General features: G+C 45.6%; 1 protein-coding gene across 8 annotated transcripts in view; it reads left to right on the forward strand.

Moving 5' to 3' along the window:
* The window catches only part of LOC129625324 (ninein-like protein), a 94,771-nt gene that overhangs the window by 19,484 nt on the left and 56,986 nt on the right, over positions 1-18,301 (forward strand). For 7 of the 8 annotated variants that reach the window (XR_008701346.1, XR_008701347.1, XR_008701348.1 and 4 more), the window contains exon 2: positions 17,793-18,209. Coding sequence is in view for 3 of the 8 variants with exons in the window: in XM_055543472.1 (XP_055399447.1) it covers positions 18,027-18,209 (183 nt within the window). In the remaining 5 variants the exon portion in view is untranslated. Of the gene's footprint in view, positions 1-17,792; positions 18,210-18,301 lie in introns of those variants that run through there. The other variant, XM_055543475.1, reaches the window with a different exon arrangement.

An 18,301-nucleotide genomic window follows, 5' to 3' on the forward strand; every position in this document is an offset into this window, starting at 1 on the left:
GGAGCTCCACTGCAGTGGGCAAGGATTCCACCCCTGGTCAGGGAACTAAGATCCCACACATTGGATGGCACAGACCAAAAAACCATAAGTCTCATATTTACATAGTTATTTGCCATTTCTATTTCTCTTCCTTTATTCTTGAAATTTGTTTCCCTCTGGTATTATTCTCTTTGAACCTGAAGAATTTCCTTTAGCCTTTCTTTCAGAGTGGGTCTGCTAGAGAGCTCCCCTCTCACTTTAGTGCAGATGGTACAGAAGGTGAGGATTCAGCGTAGCGCTGCTGATCAGTGAGTGTCCAGGGTGCCCGGTCACTGCTAAATTGCCTTGTGTGACCATCATGGTTAGTGTACTGGAATTGCCTGGTTTCAGTCACACGACATGCGCACCACACGGCAGACAGCTGCCCTGTCCTGCACCAAACAGGCAGAGGCAGCTGAGCTGGGATGAGTGCCGTCTGATAGCCGCCTTTGCTCCTTCTGACTCAGTGGCCCACCTGTCTTCTTGAAATGTGTGCTCCCCTTCCCTTGTGATGGAGCAAAGTCCAGACACCAGCCATACGCTTCCACGGCCACCTGGTGACATGCGAGCCCTGTGTGCCAGCTTTTCCAAAACCATCAGATATTTCTCTTTGATAGTACAGAATTAAATAGGAATTTAATAGAATTAAATGGAATTAAATAGGTGTCTTTCCCCCCTCATTAAAGAAATTTCAGGCTTTAGAAGAAGGCAGGGGAATACTTGGGGGTTTAGGGACCTCTTGAAATCATTTGAGGCCAGGCTGGCTTTTCAAAAATATTTAGTATTCATTTACCTATTTGGTTATGTCGGGTCCTAGATTCCACACGTGGGGTCTTCGTTGTGACTCTCTAGTTGTGGCTTGTTGGCTTAGTTGCTCCATGGCGTGTGGGATCTTAGTTCCCCAACCAGGAATCGAACCTTTGTTCTCTGCATTGCAAGGCAAATCTTAACCACTGAACCATCAGGGAAGCACCAGGCATATGTATGCAGACCAAGATACACTACCTTCAGACACGCAGAAAAGTCTCCTTCTCAGGAAGGCCTTCCCCATCTGCCCCATTTCAGGCTGTGAGTCGACGATACCCTGCCTCCTCCTGCTCTGTTTCTCTCATGTTACTTATCACCGTTTAAGACAGGGTTTGCTTATTTGCCAGGTTTGTCTGTTTCATTAGTTGCAGTGTCCTAAGTGCCTAGAATGGTGCATGCTCAGTAAATTTTTTTTTTTTTTTACCTTGCTGCACGGCTTGTGGGATCTTAGTTCCCTGACCAGAGATTGAACCCGGGCCCTCAGCAGTGAAAGCATGGAGTCCTAACCACTGGACTGCCAGGGAATTCCCTCAGTAAATAATTCTGGGATGAAAGAACACAGTTTTGCAACTTGCTTTTCTTCCTTTTTAAAAAGAAGTTGTCCCTGACATCCTCCCATGGTGTACATAACCACACCGGGCACCTCCTCTCTTTTCATATTCCCCCTGCTATCCTTGGGCATCCCAGGTTGCGCTGGTGGTAAAGAACCTGCTTGCCAAGGCAGGAAAAATAAAAGCCCCAGCTTCGATCCCTGGGTCAGGAAGATCCCCTGGAGGAGGGAATGGCGACCTACTCCAGTATTCTTGTCTGGAGAATCCCATGGAGAATCCCATGGATAGAGGAGCCTGGCAGGCTATAGTCCCTGGGGTCACAAAGAGTCAAAGAGTCAGACACAACTGAAGTGGCTTAGCACACATGTACACTGCCATCCTAGCTTGGTCCTAAAGCTACAGAGTGTGCTGTTACTGCCTGCAAGTGAGGGAAGTGACATGCTCTGGGACCCTTGAGCTTTAGGATGGAGAAGCACGGGCCCCTGACATGGCCTCTTCTGTGTGAAGGAAGGCCGTCTGATATGCTGATGCCCCAACACAGGCCTGTCCTTTCAGGTCTTATGCGGGTCATTATATGATAGTCCCTGGTGCCTCACACAGTAAAGAATCTGCCTTCAGTGGCAACCCACTCCAGTATTCTTGCCTGGAGAATCCCCATGGACAGAGGAGCCTGGCGGGCTACAGTCCATGGGGTCGCAAAGAGTCGGACACAACTGAGTGACTAAGCACAATCTGTTGAAGGAGGTTGTACAGGTCTCATGAGTCAGAAGCTGGCAGGTAACTGCTGAAAAGCAACCGTGCTATGGAACCTAAGACCCTGGAGAGCATCACAAGGCGTTGGCAGTGAAACCACCTCCTGGGAAAAGCAGAAGGCTCCGGCTCGTGCCTCGCCTTTGCTGCTTGCTGATAGGAAATGAACAAGTGCCTGCCAGGTGCCACTGCTGTGTGATGACACGGGGGTGCAGACCAGGTCCATTTCCTTTGCTGTGCTGTTTGCAGCACTCCAAACCCACCCGCCTGGCTGCTGTCTATCTCTGGCTGACGGCTTGTGATTGGCCCCCAGCACATTTCTGCAGGGGAGCAGGGCTTCTTGTCAAAACCACCTGGGTTCCAGGGAGTAGAGAATTAAAACATCTAAGAGGAAAGAATACAGGGATTGTGTCTTGGGGAAAATGGGATGGTTTTCAATAAGTCTTTGTGTTTGGAAAGGGTGTTAAGAAGGAAAAAGGCATCTGTGCAAATTGCTTTGGTCACCTCCTTTAAGAGACCGCTTTGATGGTTCACCTAGTGGTTAAGAATCTGCCTATGATACAGGTTCCATCCCTGTTCCAGGAATATTCCATATGCTGCAGGGCAATGAAGCCCGTGGACCACAGCCTCTGAGCCTGTGCTCTAGAGCCTGCAGGCCGCAGCGTCTGAAGCCCATGCATCCTAGATCCAGTGCTGCACAGCCAGGGAAGCCCCCGCACCGAGAAGCCCGCACACCGCAGCCAGAGAGCGGCCCCTACTTGCCGCAGCCGGAGAAGGCTCATGTGCAGCCCTGGAGACCTGGCACGGCCCAGAGTAAATACGTAAATAATAAGAGCAAAGAAGATAGTAGTAAATCTTAAAGAAAGATTTCAGACCACTGAAAGATCTTTAGAGGTTCCAAGGAGACAAAAATTATTATGAAATGAATGCTTAACCACTGCTTGTTATACTCAACATATTTTAAAATTAAGTTTTATTGGACTAGAGTTGCTTTTCAATCTTATTTTAGTTTCTGCTGTACAGCAAAGTGGATCAGTTATATGTATACATATATCCCCTCTTTTTTAGATTTCTTTTCCTACTTAAGTCACCACAGAGCATTGGATAGAGTTCCCTGAGCTATACAATACGTTCTCATTAGTTATCTCTTTTATACATCAGTAGTGTGCATGGGTCAATCCTCAACATATTTATTTTCGACAAGATGGCTGAGGGTATTGTGTACATTATTTATATCCACCCCCCCATACTTTGGATCTACTTCTATTACCTGTTAAGAAACTGGTGTTTAAAATTTCCATCTGTTTCTAGCTTTGGTTCCTTCAGTTCTTGCTTTGTTTGTTTTGAGGCTCTGTTGTTAGGTGTGTGGATACTTATGACATGCCTTCCTGTGAATTATCACTATGAGAAGTCTATCTTCTATCTCTAGAAGTCGAGAGACTTCTTCAGTATTCTTCAGCATTCTAATGTTTAAAGTATGCATGCTATGGGTTCTAACCAGTTACTTTTAAAAAATTGCAGCTTTACTTAAGAAAATGACAGTTTTATTGAGATACAATTCACATACCATCAATTCACCCATTTAATATGTATAATTCAGTGGTTTTTAATTCACAGGGTTGTGCAACCATGGCCACAACAACTTTCAGAACATTTTCATCATCTCAGAAGAATCCCACATTAGCAATCATTCCCCATTTCATTCAGACATCCCACCCCTGTTAGCCCAGGGCAACCACTAATTTATTTTCTGTCTCTATACATTTGCCTCTTCTAGACATTTCATATACATGAAATCATAATATATGTGGTTTTTATGACTGGCTTCTTTCGCTTGGTATAATGTTCTCAAGAGTCCTAAGTGTTATAGCATGTTTCAGTATTTTATCCAACCATTGTTTCTGTTTTCTTTAAAAAAATTAATAGACTTTATTTTTTAGAGCATTTTTAGGTTTGCAGCAAAATTGAATAGACAGTGCAGAGGGTTCCCAGATACTAGGTTAGCCAACAAGTTTGTTCATGTTTTTCTGTAATATCTTATGGAAAAACCCAAACAAACTTTTTAGCCAACCCAATACTTCTCCCACCCCATAGCTTCCACCACCAACATCCCTCACCACTGTGGTTGTAGTTGACAAGTCTACATTGATACCATGATTACCCAGAGTCCAGAGTTTACACTAGGGCTCACTCCCTGTTTTACACCTTATGGGTTTTGGAAATGCATAATAACATGTTTGCACCTTTACAGTATCGTGCAGAGAAGTTTCAGTTCCTTAAATCCCCTGTGCTCTGTCTGTTCATCCATGCCTTGTCCCCACCCCCAGCAACAACTGATCTTTTTCACTGTCTCAGCAGTGTTACTTTTTCCAGAATATCATATATTTGGAATTATAGAGTATGTGGCCTTTTTAGATTGTCTTATATTCAAAAGCAGAGACATTACTTTGCCAACAAAGGTCCGTCTAGTCAAGGCTATGGTTTTTCCTGTGGTCATGTATGGATGTGAGAGTTGGACTGTAAAGAAGGCTGAGCGCCGGAGAATTGATGCTTTTGAACTGTGGTGTTGGAGAAGACTCTTGAGAGTCCCTTGGACTGCAAGGAGATCCAACCAGTCCATTCTGAAGGAGATCAGCCCTGGGATTTCTTTGGAAGGAATGATGCTAAAGCTGAAAGTCCAGTACTTTGGCCACCTCATGTGAAGAGTTGACTCATTGGAAAAGACTCTGATGCTGGGAGGGATTGGGGGCAGGAGGAGAAGGGGACGACAGAGGATGAGATGGCTGGATGGCATCACTGACTCGATGGACGTGAGTCTGGGTGAACTCCGGGAGTTGGTGTTGGACAGGGAGGCCTGGTGTGCTGCGATTCATGGGGTCGCAAAGAGTCGGACACGACTGAGCAACTGAACTGAACTGAACTGAATGTGTATTTAAAGTTCTTCCAAGTCTTTTCACGTTTGCTAGCTCATTTTTAAAAAGTGGTGGATAATATTCTGTTGTATGGATGTACTCCAGTTTATCTTTTTTTTGGCCATGCTGTGTGTCATACTGGATCTTGGTTCCCCAGCCAGGGATTGAACCCGTGTCCCTTGCATCTGGAGCATGGAATCTGAACCACTGTACTGCCAGAGAAGTCTATTCACTTACTGGAGGATATTTTGGTTACTAACAAGTTTTGGCAATTGTGAATTGAGCTGCTGTAAACATTTGTGTGCAGGTGTTTTTGTGGACTTAACTTTTCATAATTTATTTGGAATTGATATTCTGCCACTTCACGTGTAATATAGAAATCCTGCAAATGTGTACCCCCATCTCACCCACCTTGATAGTATAGATGTTATATGGATTACATCCACATATCTTACAAATTTGACAAGACAGTGGTATTTTTTTTTTAACTTTGGTTGTATTTTTTCCAAGTTTACAACTTTTTTCTCTCATTTTAATCAGATATTTGGTTTTTGGGATTCTGTTTATTCCTTTCTAAAAATATAAATTTCCATCTGGCATAATTTCTCTTCAACTAAAGCATTTCTTTTAGCACAAGGCTATTGGCAGTTCTCTCAGTTTGTTTTTTTAATTGAAAATGCATTTGAGGACTTCCCTGGTGGTCCAGAGTTTGAAGCTCTGTGCTCCCAATGCAGGGGGCCTGGGTTCCATCCCTGGTCAGGGAACTACATCTCACATGTCACAGCTAAGAGTTCGCATGCCGCAAAGAAGACAAGATCCCTTGAAGGATATTTTTGGTGTACAGAATTATAGTTGGACAGAGTTTTCTTTTTGTTGCTGTTTTTAAGCATGTTAAAGATGGCGTTACACAGTCCTCTGGAGCCCATTATTTCTGAGAAGTCAGCAATCATTTTGAATTATTGTGTCCTTATATTTGATGTGTTGTTTTTCTCTGAATGTTTTCAAGATTTTTTCCTTATGTTGCTTTTCATCAGTTTGGCTCTGATGTGCCTGGATGTAGTTTATTAACTTTTACACTAAATGGGGTTTACTGAGTTTCTTGAGTCTGTACATTTTTGTTTTTCACCAAATTTGGGATAATCTTGCCATTTGTTTTTCAGTCCGTTTTTCTGCCCAATTCCCTCTCTTCTCCTCCTAGGACGTATGCTGCTGCTGCTACTGCTGCTGCTGCTGCTAAGTCGCTTCAGTCGTGTCCGACTCTGTGTGACCCCATGGACTGCAGCCCACCAGGCTCCTCTGCCCATGGGATTTTCCAGGCAAGAGTACTGGAGTGGGGTGCCATTTCTTTTTAATCCGGAGGCTAATCTTTAAATAATTTCCTTTTCTCTACTCTTAAGATAGGATGATTTCTATTCATCTGTCTTCAAGTTCTCTGACTTTTTCCCTCTATCATATCCATTCTGCTATTAAGCCCTTTATTTGAATTTTAAATTTCAGATATTACTGGTTTTTTTAGTTCTCAAATTTCCATTTGGCTGTTTTATTGTTTCTATTTCTCTGCTGAGGTTTTCTATGTGTGCCTTCATTAGGAGAATCTTTTCTTTCACATCCTTGAGTATAATTAAGCTGGCAAAGGATTCTAAGGCAGCTAATTCCAACATCTCACTCATTTTGAGGTTAATCTCTGGTTTTGACTTCTCTTACTCTTTCCTGGTTCTTCATTTTTGTGAGTGATTGTGGACTATGTCCCGGACATTGTGAAGGTGTATCATGGAGAGGGAAGTTTCTGTTATATTCCTCTGAAGAGTGTTCATTTGTGTTGTTTTAGTAGGCAGCGCTGTTGGATTCATACTGAAAACTCTGCCTCTGGGCAGCAGCTCAAATCTCATTTCAGTTCTTTTATTCTTTTTGTTAAAAAGTATTTATTTATTTGGCTGTGTTGGTCTTAGTTGTGGCATGCAGGATCTTTCACTGTGGCACGCAGGCTAAGTGCCCATGGCATGTGGAATCTAGTTCCCCGACCAGGGATCGACCCCAAGTCCCCTGTGTTGGAAGGAGGACTCTTAACCCCTGGACCACCGAGGAAGTCCATCAGTTCTTTTATTCTTGGCTTAGCTGCTTGGAGGCTGCTCCACACACGCATAGTTGGGTTGTCTGGTGAATTAGGTAGCATTTGCAGAATTGGGGGCTTTCTGTCTTTCCTTCTCTTTTTGGGGGGGATTCCTCATTCATTTTTCAGTTGCTGTGGTTGCCCCAAACTTGGCAAGCTATCAAAACTGTTTTTTTCTATCGAAGTTTTAGCTGCTCCACCTGGTGTGTGAGTGAACTGGAACAAATTGGCCTTCTTGGGAACCAAACAACATCTGTATTCATCTCAACCTGTGGTTTTGACTTAGGATGTTGCCAGCAAGCTGAACTATTAATATTCACAAGGCTGTAATAGCTTATAAAAGAATTAACTATAGAAATAAAAGCTGTAATAACTAACATTAACTTAGTGGGTATATTTAGAGTAGAACAGGCACCAATGAAAAAAACATTAAGTTCCGGCATAAAACATCCAGCCCTTCTCCACCCAGGCACACACAATCTGGGGTGCACAGCCTGTGTTTTTCTTTAAAAGATTGAAGTCACATCCTGGCTTTCCTCATGACCCATGTTTTTGTGCGAACCCAGCTGGATTTACTTCAGGCCAGTTTGTACCGCCACTGAATCAGAGGAAAGCATCTTTGCCATGGGGTGATACTTTTTTTCAAAGTTGTCTCTAACTGGACTTCCCTGGTGGTACAGTGGATGAGAATCTGCCTGCCATTGCAGGGGATACCAGTTTGATTCCTGGTCCGGGAGGATCCCACATGCCGAGGGGCAACTAGGCCCACAAGCTGTAACTGCTGAAACCCGTGCACCTGGAGCCTGTGCTCTGCAACAGAAGCCCTGCACTGCAGTGAAGAGTAGCCCCCGATTGCCGTAAAGAGAAAGCCTGCGCGCGGCATCGGAACCCCAGCACAGCTATTGATTAGTTATATATAAAGTGTCTCTCATCGTAAAGGCAATGAGAAAATACCTTCCCTGTTGTTGCCCACAGGCCACCAGTTAGGGACACAGATGCTCAGAGAAGTCAGGACCCCCGTGGCCCGTCAGCGCACGGCTCCCTTTAAAATGCCATTCCTCCAGCCTATGCCTTAGATCACGCACTTCTTTTCCCAAAGTACTTCTGAGGCCAGTTTCTAGCGTAGGGACTTCCCAGGTGGTCTAGTGGCTAAGACTCTGAGCTTCCAACACAGGGGGCCCAGGTTCAATCCCTGGTCAGGGAACTAGATCCCACATGCCGCAACTAAAGATCCCGAGTGCCGCAATGAAGACTGAAGATCCCACGTGCCTCAACTAAGCCCCAGCACAGCCAAATGAATAATTAAATAATAATAATAATTAAAAAAAGAGATTCTAACATAAATCAAGGATGGGAGATAACATCCGACAGCAGGAAGGCACGGCAGGTCCCCGAGGCCCGCATCCTCCCATGCAGAAGTGGGGAGATGAGTCAGTGTGGGGCTGCCCTGTTTCAGGGGGCTCTTTTCAGAGGTGAAGTTGCTTATTTGCTGGGTCCCCAGGCTAACAGTGCACCAGGGGGGCGCTTCCCGAACCTGCCATTGAAGCTGTGAGGATCAACCAGAGAACTGATTGAATTCCTCTGTGTCTCCTTCCTTTTCCCAGGACCTGCTCGTCCCCTGTTCATCACTCCTGGGCATAGATCTTTCCAGGGAGGCCTCTTCCAGTCTTCTGAGGGGGCATCCAGGCCTGGCTGAGTAGGTTCCAACCCAAAGGCCGTGGCTGGCGTGGAGGCCTCCTGATTCCCACAGAAGATCGTGGGCCGATGGTGTCTCTCTTGAGTTGTGCCAACCCAGCTGGAATAAAATCTCTGGAATCCACTTCAGTGTTTGATTAGTAGGGCAAAGGAGCAGTCAGCCTTACAAACCCAGAGGATCATACATTACATTTTATATATTACATATTTTTCTGGTAGATTTTTTACTTAAGTGGTAGAGGGAGAAAAGAAAAGGCTTAAGGGCAGTGGCTTTGTGCATTCACTTTTCTGTGTCTGTTGGGCAGTCCCTTTTCTTTCTTTTTTTTTAGACTCTTTTCTTTTGAGTAAATGTGATACGATCCAAAGTGTTTGGAAAAGAGAGACTAGTGCCCTCTGTTACATTACGTTGGATTGTTTATTAACATATGTTCTTTTTCACTGTTCTATCAGCTTTGATTCCATTTCTGATCCACATCATTTTCATCTTTGGCTGCGTGTTTGTGGATGGCCATGTGTACAGTGAGCTGGGCTAGAGTCTTATAAATACTGTCATTTGTGTCCTGATACTGACCTGGCTTTCAACATTTTCCACGTAGGCACATTTTTAAAAACATTTCAGTGCATTTAGGACACTGTGAAGTTGGTTGGAAAGAATGACACAAATGTAGTTGAACAGGCGACTCTGGAGCTCTGAAGTGTCAGGGCGTTTCCCTATTGATGTTTAAGACAGGTCTGTTTGGCCGCTGTGCATTGTGCTCCAGTACCTCTGGTTATGTAATTGGTTTGCTGCTAATGGTGCATAATGCACTTCTGCCAACGTTTGCGTGGATGTCAAAGAACAATTCATGTTGCCTTCTCTCCAGTCCAGAAAAAGAGAGGGAGAGAGAACGGGAGACTGAGCAGATGTTGACCCAGACTCTGTGCAAAGGCCAGAGGGAGCCAGGAGACAGTGTCTGTGGTGAGACTGGTTCCAGGGTTCTAGGTGTAAGAAGTGTGGCCCCTGAGGCCTGTGTCCCTGAGACGTCGTTCCCTGGACTCCTGCTCAGGGATGAATGGAGCCCAAAGATGTGGTGATGGACCTGAGAGAACCAGGATGTCAGAGGATGAAGGTGCCTTGGGCCGTGAGGTTTGGCCTTCTTGTTTGATGTCTCAGGAAGCCCAGGCTCCAAGAGCTGAAGCACTTTAACTGAGGCCTCACAGCTGCTTCATGACCAGGCCTACTAGCTGGGTCATCGCAAGGCTGGCAGCAGAACTCCTGAGGACCTTGTGCTTCGGACTTGAAAGGGCCTCTGTCCGATAAACGGTGGATGTCTCCGTCATTGTATCTGCAGTCTTTCTTTGGTCCCACAGCTGAGCTACAGGGCCTGTTGGCCTCCAGGTGCAGCCTAGCAGGTGGCCCTGGTCTGGTGTGACTGTGTCCTTGTAAGAAAAGGAGATTAGGATCCAGACATATACACACAGGGCCGCCCACATGAGGACACAGCAGGAAGGACAGATATCCTAGAAGAAACCAGCTCTGCCAGCACCTTGATCCTGGACTTCTAGCCTCCAGGACTGTGAGAAAATACATTTCTGTTGTTTTAAGTCACCCAATGTATAGTACCTTGTTGTTGTTTTTTGTTGTTGTTGTTTGGCATTTATCTTCTGACTTTATTCTTTTGTTCATAGAAATTTTGACTTTTAAGCAAACTCCCCACACTTCCCACTCTTTTAAGGATGATGAAGAAGCTGTATTTCATTTTAGGTATTTCATAGATTACTTTTTTTTTTTTTTTGGTTAAACTTTCTGATTCTTCTGAAATTTGGTGAAAAGAATGAGATGGGTATTCTTTTTTTTTTTTTTAATATGGCTAATCCATTTTTTGGATCGCGTTTTCTTTCTTCCTTTTTTTTTGGTCAGCGCTGAGTTTTCATTGCTGCTGGTGGGCTTTCTCTAGTTGTGGTGAGTGGGGCCTCTGCTCTCTAGTTTCAGTGCCCAGGCTTCGCGCTGGGGTGCCTTTTCTTGTTGAGGATTATGGGCTCTAGGGCATGCGGGCTCAGTAGTTGTGATGCGTGGGCTTAGTTGCCCCGTGACATGTGGAATCTTCCTAGATGAGGAACTGAACCCATGTCCCCTGCATCGTCAGGCGGATTCTTAACCACTGGACTACCAAGGAAGTCTCGCTATCTTAACTCCTAACACTTCAGGTTAATTTTTTCTTCTTTTGAACTTAATGCAAGTGGAATCTTGCAATATCTGCTTCTTCCATCATGTTTATAAGATCAGGGTTGTTATATAGCTCATTCCTTTCCATGGCTTTACAGTTTCCCAGAATATGCCTCAAATTACTTATTTTTACTTTTGTTTGTTTTTGGCCACATGGTGCAGTTTCTCCACCAGGGATTGAACCCACGGCCCCTGCAGTGGAAGTGCAGAGTCCTAACCACTGGACTACCAGAAAAGTCTCCACTTATGTTTTCACTGTTGATGGATATTTGGATTGCTTCTGGTTTAGGGTACAATGAATAATGTTGCTTAAGAAAGTGTGTCTTTTGGTGCACAAATCTATGGTTTCTATTGAGTTGGAACCTCGGTGTTGAATTGCCATGTTGTAGGGTGGGTATGTGTTTAGCTTTGGAAGATAAAACTGAGCAGGTTTTTAGAGCTGTTGTGCCAGTTATACCCCTACTAACAAGTTCTGAGCATTCCAGTTGCTCCATGTCTCTATCAAAACTTGATATTGATCAGTCTTTACATTTTAGCCAGTGATGTGGTATACTTCCAAAGCTTTCCCACTGTCCCCCAAAGTCCTACTTTGAAGCATTTTCCAATGACTGTGGTGTAAATAGTCCTCCCAGAGCAGATTTTAACCTACTAACTTGATGCCATTGAGACAGAGGATGGAGCTGTGAATGGTCAGCATGAGCAGCTCCAGCTGCCTGGGTTTACCTCATTGGTACATCTTGAAAACCATCAAAGTCTAAGACAGGAGAAGAAGACAGTGGGGAGTCCATGGGGCTGCTCCTTGGTCACTGAGCTGTATACAGTGTATACAGTTACAAGCATCGGCAGGGATTTCCCTGATAGAGGGTCTCACCTCGAGGCTAAGGAAGCACCACACACTTGGAGCGGCAGGAGATGTTCCCTTCCCAGCCTGCCTTCGCGCTTGTCCGCTCCATCTACGTTCTTCAGCCAACTGAGGAAATCTACCTCTGTGCTGAAGTGTATGATATCGGGTCCTTATGTGTGAAGTGTGGTGATTGAATGGCACCCTTTGGGACCACCCTTTTCTGACTCTGATATTCTGTAACATTATTCTCAGATTGAGGGTCACAGGCAAAGTAGGTTATCCTTGGGAAATCTGGATTGAATAACAAGGTTACAGAAATCACTCATCAAACAGCCAATTAGAGTCCATGTGAGGAAGACAGCAAGGGTGGACCGTGACTGCCAGACCTGCTCGGTGTTGAAAATTCAAGTTTATACTCATAATGAGCTGTTACTTACTACATTGGTTTAATGTCCATCTGCCATAACAAATGCAGCTAGATGACAGATTTCTTTAAAAATTCATTATATTGAACTGCCATATGACCCAGCAATCCCACTGCTGGGGATACACACTGAGGAAACCGGAACTGAAAGAGACACACGTGCCCCAATGTTCATCGCAGCACTGTTTACAATAGCTCGGACACGGAAGCAACCTACGTGTCCATCAGCAGATGAATGGACAAGGAAGTTATGGTACATATACACCATGGAATATTACTTAGCTATAAAAAGGAGCACATTAGAGTCAGTTCTAATGAGGTAGATGAAACTGGAGCCCATTATACAGAGTGAAGTAAGTCAGAGAAACAGCAATACAGTATACTAATGCACATATATGGAATTTAGAAAGACAGTAATGACGATCCTATATGCAAGGCAGCAAAGAGACACAGATTAAACAACAGACTTTTGAACTATGGGAAAATTGAGGGTGGGATGATTTGAGAGGATAGCAGTGAAACATGCGCATTACCATATGTAAAACAGATGACCAGATCGAGTTCGCTGCATGAAACAGGGCACTCAAAGCCAGTGCTCTGGGACAACCCAGAGGGATGGGGTGGGGAGGGAGGTGGGATTGGGGTTCAGGATGGGAGGACACATATGCACCCATGGCTGATTCATGTCTATGTATGGCAAAAACCACTACAATATTGTAAATCCTGCAATTAAAATACTTTTTTAAAAAACCTTGAAAAAAGTCATCATGTTGAGGGAGATTGGGCAGCAATGATTAAACTGGGTAAAAGTTATTTTGGGGGGTCTTTAGAATCAGAAGTCTGTTTTAGCAAATGCCCTTCCATTGCACTCGCTGTAGTTCCTTCAGAAGGAAAATTTATCACTGCTTATTCCATGCAACTGCTGTTTAATATTTGGGTAGAAGTGCAGAGAGTTAAGTTTGGAAATTCTAGTATAGGGAATTCCCTGACAGTCTAGCAGTTAGGACTCTGTGCTTCCATTGCAGTGGGATCAGGTTCTATCCCTGGTCAGGAACCTAAGATCTCACAAGCCGTGAAGTGCAGACAAAAATAAATTAAATTAAATGGACCACACTGCCTTACATAAAAAAATTCTACTGTAAAAAAGACTCCAGTATGTGTGTGTCTTTGTATGCTCTGTAAGTTTTTGTTGAAATCTGGACGTTCTGATTCTCCCACACCTCAGACATTAATGATTTTTATTAGTCGAGGACTACAGTTGTCTTTGTGACTTTTCGAAGCTATTTTTGCAAAGTGTGTTCTTTGTTGTGCGTGGTGACCGACGTTTCCATTCTGCGATGTCTGCAGCCAGTCAGTGACCTGACAAATGCCTCCCCCGCAAAGTCTTCCTGCTCGTCTAAGCCTTCTCCTAGATGCTCTGAGGGCTTCCCTTGTGGCTCAGTGATAAAGAACCCGCCTGCCAATGCAGGAAACGTAGGCTCCCTGGGTCAGGAAGATCCCCTGGAGAGGGAAATGGCAACCCACTCTAGTATTCTTGCCAGTAAAATCCTGTGGGCAGAAGAGCCTGGCAGACTACACTCCATGGGGTCACAAAGATTCAGACATGACTGAGGGACTAAACAGCAATAACAGAGATGCTCTGAGGGAAGCTACTGCAGCCCAAGGAAGCTGACCCCAAGGCCAGAATCTGCTCCAGGTCCTCAGTCACCAACAAAACACACAATCCCAGATTTTGGGTGACATGGTCCAGATTGCCCGCTCTGGCTCCAGCCAAAGGACTCTGGGCTGCTGTCCTCACGGCTCCAGTCCCCACAGTGTCGAGGGTAGTGACTGGCTCCTGCTCACCACTCTCTTACAAAGATCAGCAGCCTGTTTTCACCACCTTGCTGTGTCAGATCTGGTTCTAGAGTTTCAAATAGTTCCTTCCAGTCCCTCTTTATGGCTCAGTTTTGCTCTGGTGGAGTTTCCTCCCTTGCCACTTGGCATGACGTCACGGTTTCCCACTGTTTCTCATTAAAAAATTTTTTTTGGCCTTGCAATGTGGCATGTGCCCCCTGCATTAGGAGTCTTAACCCCTGGACCACCGGGGAAGTCCCCCACCCAACTGTTTTTACTCATACATTGATGATCTGTAGCCTATCAGCTCTGGCACTAGGGATTCAAAATTGTAGTATTCCAGTTCTGTCATTTCTTCTACACTGTTACTGGCTACTTTTAGTAAAGAAGAGAAACTATTGCTTTCTTTATGGTAGAATTTTCTAGTTGAATTTAAGGTAGAAGTTGATATTGATACTGAGAGTAAGGTTTTCTGTATTTGCATACATGTAGTGATACACATAGAGAAGCTCATTTTTATATGTAGAACCTTATGTGGATAACCTCATGTACATAACCAACTAATTATGTAGATGTTTTATAACCACTGGGACTATGGCTATAATCCCAGCACGAATATAAGTACATGTGATTATAAAAATCTTTAGGGAGACTTTCCTGGTGGTCCAGTGGCTAAGACTCTCTGCTCCCAAGTCCAGGGTGCCTGAGTTCGATCCCTGGTCAGGGAACCAGATCCCAAATGCTGCAACTAAAAATCCCCACGTGCCACAACCATACCCGGTGCAGCCAAATAAATTAAAAAAAAAAAAAAATCTTTTGGAAGTGCGAAGCTTTTGCCCAGTCTAAATACCTACTCTGTAGGAAGAGCAAAGACTATATTAATTGCCAATTAAATGATGCATCAGCTTATTTTTATATTGTTTGGATTGGAAAATCCCTTTGATAAAAGTGATGGCCTCTCAAGCTTTATTGCTGCGATAGGGCCGACCTTGGCAAAGTAAGTGAATAGTATAAGTTTTAAAAAATAAGAAAAAAAGCCATGGAAACAGCTAATGCAGAGATTAATCCTTAAAGCTCAGAACTGCTGAAGTGTGAAGTTTGATTACCAATCCCAGGGCTATTTGACATGATGCCCAGACCTGCTCTTCTGGAACTCAAGGCTGGGCTTCAATACTTAATCAGAGTTGTAAAATCTCTCCAGATACAGAACATGCCATCTAGAATGCGACCTTGGTGCTGCTTGTTCTGGGTTGGCACACTTTTACAGGGTTTTTTGGAGGACCTTGTTTGGAGTTGTTCTGGGTTGTAATGCTCTGGTTCCACACAGCACACCCAGCTGCTTGTGAGAGGCCATAGTCCTTCTCCCTGTCTTGATACCCAGCAAATTTCCAGGGCCATGGATTAAATTCCTTCATCGCTGTGCTCCAGTTAAACGCAAACCTACACCTTCCCTCATGGCCTCCAGAGGACTGCATGGTCCTGCAGAGTGCTGGTCAACCACTGTTTCTTAATCAGTGTTCAGTTTGTTTGAGGGCAGGTTTTTCTCCCCAGGATGAAAACAGGGTTTTTGCCTCACCTGGTAGCAAAGTTTATGCTCCAATTTTAAATAAAGTTTTATAGCATTCAAATGACTGAGAATCTACAGATTCCAACTTCAAAATAATCAAACCAGAATAAGCCAAGGGCTCCTCTTTATCTGGAATGTTGAATGTGGCTGGTCTTTCTAGTGATTTCCATGCGCGGACCTTTATGTATTTGTAGAATCCAGAAAGGATTAAATAATTTAGCTTGGGTGAAGAGAGAAACTGAAGAGGGCCTTGGACGTTCTATTATTTATAAGGACCACTTGGCTGTGAGGCCTGCACTTCACGGGTGAGTAGGCCTGGATGCCAAGGGTGGGCAGTGCAGGGCACCGGACCCCGCCTGAGGGTCCCCTCTGTCTCCCTTCCAGGGTCCTGTGTGGGGATTCTAGGGGACAGTGTTCTTTGACCCCATACACAGGCTGGGGAGTCTGAACAGAGTCGGAGTAATATACTCCTGGCTCCCTGCTGGGAGGGACAGGGTAAAGCCCTTCTTCTCACTTTCTTGTTCTGTGTTTGGGTTGATCCCTTTTCCCCATCAGGAGGGAGGGAGGGGAAACATTTCTGGAAACAGGATTTGAGCAACTGGGAACCTGGGGACCCGCGTGCAGGATGGTGATTCTGCTGTCATTTGTGGTATGATGAGCACAGTAGAAAAGATGTCATGGTTCCGAGGTGTTTAGAGTGTCCAGTGACTTGTCCAGCCCTTTTCTAGGACTCTCGAGTCCTGGGGAGGCCAGGGGCATCAGCGTGGTTGTGGTACAGACCTGAGCCCTGGCATATATCCCAGGTGGAGGCACCCTTTCAGTTTTTCCAAACCTTCCTGGCCCATCTCAGTGCTGAGGTTTGCCATGTTGAATCTTGGCTGAAAAAAGACCCCCATCCTGGGGTGGAAAGAGGGCTCCTGTGACCAGAAGCAGCGACTCTTTTCTGCCAATATTTTTCCCAGCATTTTGAAAGCAGTATTGTGCTGTGCTTAAGTCACTTCAGTTGTGTCTGACTCTTTGCGACCCCTTGGACTGTATATAGCATGCCAGGCTTCTCTGTCCATGAGGATTCTCCAGGCAAGAATGCTGGAGTGGGTAGCCGTTTCCTTCTCCAGGGGATCTTCCCAACCCAGGGATCCAGCACACATCTCATAATTATACCTCCTGCATTGGCAGGCAGGTTCTTTACCACTAGCGTCACCTGGGAAGCCTAAAGCCAGCATAAGGAGCCGGGGCACTGGCAACCCACAAAGCGAGGAAGTGGGGAGGCCATCACCAGGGACCCAGCTGACGCTCCCGGCCCATGGCGAGGACAGTCGATCGCCCACGCTCGGTTCCTTGAGGGACGTAGCACGCCACGGGGGCGTGGAGGGACGAGGGGGTGTCCCCCTTCACGGGTCCCCTCCCTGACGGCTGGGGAGCAGGTCTGGGATGCCAGCTGGTCTGGCCCATATCTTGGATGGAGGTTAGGAAGTATCCTAGCAAAGGACGCCTGAAAGGTCTTTTGTGCCTGACCTGTAGGATGCTGGTCTGAATCACACCAATGGCGTATGCCTGGATGGCTGAAGACAAAGCATCTGCTCTGTTGGGTCAGGGTCTCAGTTTCCTAGGGATGAGGGAAAGGAGAGGAAAAGAAGTGTTTCTGAATGGCCAGGACTCAGCTGTGATGTGCAAAGCTGGCATGACCGGGGTGACAGTGGGCCCAGGGTGGGGGCCCTCGCCCCTGAATCAGCCCTTGAGTGGAATTGGGAGGGGGCTACGGTTCAGCGAGCCCCCTCAGGATAGGGCTGGCTCATCACTGCTCTTGAGAGGGCTTTCGGTGCCCTCTGACCTCCAGCCCCACACCTGAGTTCTGCCCAAGACTGGAATCCTAGGGCAGGAGTGCCAGGCACCCAGCAGGTCCTGTGTGTAAGTGCATAGAGAAAAACACAGAGTGAATATTTGCCAAAATAGTAATAATGATATTTTTTTAGGTGATGAAATTTTGGATGACTTTGGTCCTCTTTATACTTACCTGTTTTTTTTTTTTTTTGATTATTCTGTATTAGGTACTTTTTTTTTTTTTTTAACAGAACAAAGTAATTCTGGTTTTTCAAGCCAGTAGAGGATGGATTCCCTGCAAACACATCTCTAGCCTCACTGACCTCCTCCAGCCTTGCGCACCCTGAGCAGACCCTGGTGCCCACACCCCAGCTCTTACCCTGCCCTGGACCACACTGCCCGGCGCCCCGGGACAGTGGAGGGAGGCGAGGGCCAGTCCGACGGCGTGGCGTCTTCCTGTCCTGCTGCACGTGGCCTGCGATGGGATGGACAAAGAGGAAGAGAACCGCTACGTTTCGCAACTTAGGGACGTCTACAGCAGCTGTGACACCACGGGGACAGGCTTCCTGGACCGGGAGGAGCTGACCCAGCTCTGCCTGAAGCTCCATCTGGAAAAACAGCTGCCTGTCCTCCTGCACACACTTCTCGGAAACAACCAGTTTGCCAGGGTGGGTACTGGACTTCATTCTCGCAGAGAAAAGCATGGAGAGCCCGTGGTGACAGCTGTGGGCGTCTGAGAAACACCAGTTGACTAGAGATA

Source organism: Bubalus kerabau, chromosome 13 (genome assembly GCF_029407905.1).
Source record: "Bubalus kerabau isolate K-KA32 ecotype Philippines breed swamp buffalo chromosome 13, PCC_UOA_SB_1v2, whole genome shotgun sequence".
NCBI classification, from domain to species: domain Eukaryota; kingdom Metazoa; phylum Chordata; class Mammalia; order Artiodactyla; family Bovidae; genus Bubalus; species Bubalus kerabau.